This window comes from Pteropus alecto, unplaced genomic scaffold (genome assembly GCF_000325575.1).
Source record: "Pteropus alecto unplaced genomic scaffold, ASM32557v1 scaffold61, whole genome shotgun sequence".
Taxonomy (NCBI): domain Eukaryota; kingdom Metazoa; phylum Chordata; class Mammalia; order Chiroptera; family Pteropodidae; genus Pteropus; species Pteropus alecto.
Window position 1 is genome coordinate 22,940,522 of NW_006434835.1, and position 7,815 is coordinate 22,948,336.

General features: G+C 37.9%; 1 protein-coding gene across 2 annotated transcripts in view; it reads left to right on the top strand.

Moving 5' to 3' along the window:
- Positions 1 to 7,815, top strand: part of VIT (vitrin) — a 94,645-nt gene that overhangs the window by 13,686 nt on the left and 73,144 nt on the right. For both annotated transcript variants that reach the window (XM_025045760.1, XM_006910385.1), the window contains exon 2: positions 6,307 to 6,376. In XM_025045760.1, coding sequence (XP_024901528.1) covers positions 6,325 to 6,376 — 52 coding nt within the window. In that variant the 5' untranslated portion in view covers positions 6,307 to 6,324. The remainder of the gene's footprint in view (positions 1 to 6,306; positions 6,377 to 7,815) is intronic.

Sequence of the window (7,815 nt, forward strand, 5' to 3'; positions counted from 1 at the left end):
AACTGTTATTGAAATAAAAAGAATTATGCTACTGATGAAATCTACCAAACATTTAAGGGAGAACTGACAGCAATCTTTCTCAAAATTTCCAAAACATTGAAGTTGGGAGAATATTTCTTAACTCACCCTATTAGGCCAGCATTTCCCAACTACCAAACCAGACAGAGACACCACAAGAAAGCTACAGTTTTCCTTACCAATACATTATCCCTTATGAAAATTGATGCAAAAGCCCTCAACAAAATATTAGCAAACTGAACTTAGCAACATAATAAAATTATTATACACCATGATGAAGTAGGATTTATTCCTAGGATGCAAGGATGGCTGAACATACAAAATCAATTCATCTAGTATACTATGTTAACAGAATGAAAGGGAAAAAGACACATGATTATCTCAACTGATGCAAACAAAAAGCATTTGAAAAAATTCAATGCCCTTTCATAATAGAAACACCCAACAGACTAGGAATAGAAACACTTCAACATAATAAAAGCCACAGATGAAAAACTCACAGCAAACATTGTGCTCAATGGTGAATGACTGAAAGCTTTTCCTCTAAGATCAGGAACAAGGCAAAGATGTACACCAGTTTTCACCATTTCTACTCAACATAGTACTGGAAATTCTAGCCAGAGGAATTAGATAAGAAACAGAAATAAAAGCCATCCAAACTGGAAAGAAGATGTAAAATTATCCTGTTTGCAGATGATATGATCTTATATACAGAAAATCCTAAAGATTCCACAATAAAATTGTTAGAATTTAGCAAAGTAGCAAGATACAAAGTCAACGTACAAAAATCAGTTGCATTTCTACATACTAGCAATGAATGATTCAAAAAAGAAATTAAGAAAACAATTCAATTTACATTAAAAAGAATAAAACACTTAGGAATAAATTTAATCAAAGACTTGTATAATGAAAACTACAAACCATTGCTGAAAGAAACTAAAGAAGACATAAATAGACACATATCCCAAATTTACAGATTGGAAGACTTAATATTGTTAAGATATTAATAGTACCCAAAGCAATCTCAAAATTCAATGCAATATCTATCAAAATCCCAACTTTATTTTTTGTAGAAATAGAAAAACGTATCCAGACATTTACATAGAATATCAAGGGGCCCCAAAATCAAAAAAAAATCTTGAAAAAGAAAAGGAGAGCTGGAGGACTGTTCCTAATTTTAAAAACTGACTATAAAACTACAATAATCAGAACAGTGTGGTACTGGCACAGAGACACACATATAAACCAATAGATAGAATAGAGAGTTTTTGCAATTAACCCTCTTATGCATGGTCGAATGATTTTTAACAAAAGTGCCAAGACCATTCAATGGGAGGGAAAGACAGTCTCTTCAACAAATGGTGCCAGTAAAAGCAGATATACACAAAAGAACAAAGATGGACAGTTACCTAACACTATATATAAAAATTAACTCAAATGAATCAAAGCTCTAAATGTAAGACCTAAAACTACAAAGTTTTAATGAGAAAACATAGGACAAAAGCTTCTAAACATTGGATTTGGCAATGATTTCTTGGATATAACACCCAAAGCCAAAAAGACAAATTGGACTTCATGAAAATTTAAAAATTTTGTACATCAAAAGACACTATCAAAAGAGTAAAAAAGCAACTCATAGAATGGGAGAAAATATTTGCAAATCATATATTTGATAAGAGAATAATAGATAATTCCAGAATATACAGATAATTTCAAAAATTCAACAATAAAAACAAAATAAAAGAAAAACAACAACAACAAACAATCTGATTAAAAACTGGACAAAGTACTTGATTGAATAGATGTTTCTCCAAAGAAGATACACAATAGCCAAAAATACGTAAAAAGATGCTCAGCATCACTAATCATTAGGGAAATGCAAATCAAAACTACAATGAGATGCCATCTCATATTCATTAGGATGACTACTGTCAAAAGAAACAGAAAATCAATGTTGACAAGGATGTGGATCCATCGGAACCCTTGTGCACTGTTAGGGGAAAAGTAAAACGGCACAGGCACTCTGGAAAACAGTATGGAGTTTCCTCAAAAAATTAAAAATAGAATTACCATGTGATCCAGTAATTCCACTTCTAGATATAAACACAAAAGAATTGAAAGCAGGGTCTTAAAGATATATTTCTATACCCATGTTCATAGCAGCATTATTCGCAATAGCTAAAATGGGGAAGTAACCCAGTGTCCATCGACCAATAAATGGATGAGCAAAATGGGGTATATACATACAATGGAATATTATTCAGCCTTCAAAAAAATTCTGACATATGCTACCACATGGATGAAACTGTGAAAAACCATATAAATATAAGATGATACTATTATTTACTATTACCTTGCTCCTTTCTAAATCTGGACAACAAGAGATCTATTTATATTGATCTACTAGCTACTTTACTTACATTAATGTATATTTTTATTTCACAATCAAGCTTCATTTGTCTCACCAGAACTTCATAATCAGGACTCTATATTATATGTCACAGCACAATCCATAAATTTGTGAATCAGTAACACATTCTTTTGAAAACCCCCATTGTTCCAGTTTTGTTAGAACCCTGGTGAACACCTCAGGAATTAAGGTCCCAACATTATGCACTGTGTACCCCTCAGCTCCTTGATGTTGGAGCACCTGCAAGAACTGCTTAACAGTGCTGGTGGTCATCCGCAACCCCAGCTTCTTAAACGGCTGAATTTTTTTTCACACATTTTAAAAGGCACATTTACATTTTAAGTGTTTGAGTAAACGGACTGAGCAAGGAGAGAAATTGAAGAAACCTCAAACCATTTTGATTCCAAGAGGCCAGAGTGATTCTGGTCAGGTTCCATAACCAATGAGTCAGCTCTGGGGTAATATCTCTCTTCTCTGGGGATGGCGTGTTTCCTGGAATCCTGTTGTGTTTTTTATTCATCCACCTTGGCATGCAAAGATCAGGTCCATCGTGTCTTCTAAAGTTGTACTACGGATCTGAAAGCTCTTCTGTCTGCAATTTATCTTCCCTTTTGGTTTGCTTGTTGACTATCAATGATACTTATAGAAATATAATTCACATACCACTAAATACACCTTTGAGAGTGTATATTTCAGTAGTTTTTAGTAGTTTTCACAAGGTTGTCTTCCTTTATTTTGTCTCCTTTTTTTTTTTATTTCCTAGAGAAAGAAGAGAGTTCTAATTTCTTATTCATTGATTCAACATATATTTATTGAGCACATAAAAATCAAATAAAAATCCCTGCCCTCAGGAACTTGCATTCCAGCAGAAAACACAAACAATAATGAATAAAATAAGCAGTGATAGAGTATGTCAGAAGTGACAAGTGACATGAAAAAAAAATAGTAGGAAAAGGATAGGGTGTACCACTTGGTGGTGAGTAGAAGGATTACAATTTTAAATTGGGTGATTAGGGAGTCTTAAGAGAAGACACATCAAGCAAAGACTTGGAAGAATGAGGGAGTAAATCATGTTTTTATCTGAGGGAAGGGCACTTAGGGAGAATATAAACAGTAAGTGTAGAGACCCTGAGGTAAGAAGGTCTAAAGAGCTAGGAGGCCAGTGTGCCTGGAGCTTAGTGAGGGGACGAATAGTGGGAAATAAGATCACAGGGGCCAGTGGTGGCCAATCCATGGAGGGCAGTGGTCCCCAACCTTTTTGGCACCAAAGACTGGAGCTCCTATGAGAATCTAATGCCTGATAATCTGAGGTGCAGCTGAGGTGGTGATGCTAGTGCTGGGGAGCGGCTACAAATACAGCCGAAGCTTTGCTCACTCGCCCACCACTCACCTCCTGCTGTGTGGCCCGGTTTCTAAAAGGCCACGGACTGGTACAGGTCCACAGCCCAGGAGTTGGTGACCCCTGACACAGGGTCTTGAGCCACTACTAAAGACTTTGGCTTTCATTCTGAGTACAGTGGGGAACCACTGTAGAAATTTGACCAGAAGAATGCCATGATTTACTTCGAAGAGTATCCTGCTGGCTGCTATTTGGACTGCAGAGTGTAGGGGAAGAAAGAGACAGCCTAGTTAGGATGCTAATCGCAACAATATAGGAGAGAGTAGGTGTGGCCTGCACTAGGCGGCAATAGTAAAGATGATGAGAAATGGTCAGATTCTGGATACGTTAAGAACGCAGAGACAACAGGCTAGGCTGATACTAGCTGTGCGGTATGAGAGAGACGGAAGTCAAGGATGACTCGCAAGTGAAAGCTGCAATGCTGAATGGTAACAGCCAACTGGTGGGGCTGGTCAAATGGGGCCAGAAGGGCAGCTTGACATACTACATTTATCCCATAGGAAAGTTAAGTTTTTAGTACTAAAAAAATGTAAGTTGTTCTGAACATCTCAAATTAGTAAAAGACAAAAAAATTGTACTCGTTATCACACTATTCTCAAAATATGACCCAGCAATTTAAGCGTCAAATTGCCAAATAGATTATATGTATTTTATTTCTATTTTGAGGCTAAAGACCATTATTTGCTGATTACTTAACCTGTGGTCAACTACCTTAATTGGGAAATTTAACACATTGCAATTGTTGCTGGAAATTAGCAAAGTGATCAGTTCTGTTTGGGGTTACTCTAGCTGCCTAATTTAATTGTTCGTAATAAAATCATAGACTAAACAATTTTATTTAAGTTAATTGCATCAGGTACTTCTGTTGATACCTCTACTATCATCTAATAGTTTTGTTGTTGTTGTTGTTAAGAAACGCTGCATAGCACTGTATCTAAATACTGGATACAAGCTTGCACTTTGATGGCTTCAAAATCAGCCATGAGAGGAGGATTTACACCACAAAAATCGACAAACACTACTAGTCAGGGCTTCCTCCCGCCTCCCATAGTTGGTTTACCAGCATGTTGCTGAGCACAGCAGAGTGTAGAGCTGTGAATACCAGCTTTAGGTCACACAGCAGTGGCACTGTGGGCAGGAGATGTAACGGAAGCCATTTGCCCCAGAGGGGAGGAGTACTTTATCATTGATGTTGTTTCGAATTGCTAGCTTATAAGGATCATACAAAAAGCAAACTGACTTTACGTCTAACTTCTCTACAATGTTTTTCCTTATTGCTTGAGACCAGAACACATCCTTCCCACCTACTCTCACCTTTTCTAATCCTACTCACTGCCTAGTCATCACAGGTATGACATTTTACTTTCCTAAGCCTTAGTTTTCTCATCTGTTCAATGAGGATCGTAAAATCCACCACTCTGGCTTACTGTGAGCATTCAAGACAATATAGTCACAGCATATGTTCCATTAATGGTGGTATGACTAAATCTTGGCAGGCTTATTCATGCCATTCTCCCACTTGGGCCATTTCCATCCCATTTCCGCATATTCAAATTCAGTTCATCTTTCAAAATTGACCCAATTGCTACCGCCTCTATGAGACTTTCTCTTATTTCCATGGCTGACAATCTCTCCTTCCCCTAAAATTCCCTGGCCTCTTGGGGAATGTCTGGCACTACCCCAGACCTTCCGAATTTGAATCTGCATTTTTAACAAGATCCTCAGGTGATTTGTATGTACATTAAGATTTTGGAAGCCTTGCTCTGCTGTTTCTCAAACTGGGGAGATTGTAAAAAGCTTAATGCCTAGACCTCACACCCAGGAGATTCTGATTCTGGGCATTGAGGTCTTTTAAAACTCCCAGATGATACCGACGTACAGCGAAGTTTGAGAATCTCTGCTCTCTAAGCTCCCCCTATACTCTTTAGGGGGCCTGTACATTCTTTAATGTAATGGCAATTTGCGTCCACATATGTTTTCCCACTTCTATTAAATTATGTCTTTTAAGAGCAAGAATTGTTTTTTAATTTCATTTTTATCACCTCCTACCTAATACCTAGACCTATAATAGGAGTTTAATAAATATTTATTGAATTAATGATAAATGAATTTTTTTTTTTGTAATCTTAAAACATTCTCTCAATACCATAAGTGTGGTTTGTGTCCTAATTCGAAGACTGGTTGAACATTTTCTCGAAATTATCAAGTTATTTCCTCTTTAGTCCTGAGTAAAGACTTCACAAAATCTTTGAAGAACAGGAGGCTGGTGGCTAGAATGGGTTTTGTAACTGAGAATACACTCTCTGGGCGTCAGTATGCTGGCCACTGCCACCTCTATGAGCTAGTACAGGAAGTCCCAGCTTAAATCCTAAGACCCCGGAGGGCAATGCAACATGAAGCAGCACCGCCCCACACTCAGAGCATCCAATTCAGAACTCTTGGCTGAAATATGATGATGTTATTGTTTCTTCCTCTCCAGGGTGCCATTTTGATATTTATGGGGATCGTTGTCCTCACTATGAAGGCATCTGTTATTGAAATGTTCCTTGGTAAGTACTTTTATATGTGTATCTGGATACACTGTTAACATTCTCCTAAGGTCTGAAGAATTCTGCCAAGAAAAGATTTAAACAGCGCATATAAACAGCACAGTGTATCTTTTGATGATAAACATTTTGTAGACGTTTAAGTGAGAATGCTAAGTGTAAATTAAATTCAGGATGTATGTGTATATATATTTTTATATACAGCAAGTATATCCATTACATCAATGTGTATCTATATATTACATATTATATACAGTTACACACACACACACATCTATGTGTGTATTCTTCAGCAACTAACAAATATTTCAGATACAGCATATTTACAGATTGTGAATTTAGGGGGTCTTCTTGTTTCTTCAGCTCTCAAAAAAATTTATCATTATCATAGCCTTACTTAGACCATTGGCAACTCGGACCTTTAGAGATGAAATCATTTAAATTCATCCATTATCACCAGAGAATTGCCTTCAAGAAGCAGCAGGTCAACCAGAAGAGGGAAAAGTGCTGATGGGTTTAGCAGTAAGCCTGGGGAAAATCTTATGTTAATCTTGACCCATTGTGCTGTGGCCTGGTCAGCTCAAGTGACCCTGACCTTGTGAAACTGTTGCCAGGGAAGATTCACAGACAATCCATACTACTGTGCTAGGGATACCAGAATAAAATACCACAAACTGGGTGGCTAAGATCAACAGAATTTCATTCTCTCACAATTCTATAGGCCAGAAGTGCAAAAGCAAGGTGTCAGCAGGTTTGATGTTTCTCAGAGGGCTGTGAGGGTAAAATCTATTCCATGCCTCTGTCCTCTGTCCTAGCTTCTGGTGTTTGTTGACAATCTTTGACATCACCCCAATCTCTGCCTTCATCTTCACATGGCTTCTGCGTGTATGTGTGTGTGTAGGGTGGGGTACAAGTGTGTGTGTGCCCAAATTCCTCCTTTTTATAATGACACCAGTCATACTGGATTAGGGGCCCAATCTACTCCACAATGACTGTGTCCTAACTTAACTGATTACATCTGCAATGACCCCATTTCCAGGCAAAGTCACATTCTGAGGTATTGGGGGTTAGGCCTTCAACATATGGATCAGGGGGGCACAATTCAACCCATAATATAGTCAGAATGTTCAGGGTCTGTGCAGAGGGAGTCTACATGGCAGAGTTGGGGACCGGAAGAGAAAGAAGCGACAGAGCTGGGAAGGCAAAGAGGCCCTAACATAGGATAGGATATGGGGGTTAGGAAGAGGAAGGATGTAGCTACTATAAAACAAACAAAACCAACCCTGAGGCTGTTTCACACTCTGCCAAGTCCCCAGCATTACAGAAGCAAGAAGGGAGGCTTGACCGTCTTTTCTTGTCTGCCCTCTCTCAGCCTGCCTTTCTGCAAAACACTTTTCCCCTCAGGGGTGCTCATTCAGAAAGCAAGAAATCAAAGTAGGGAA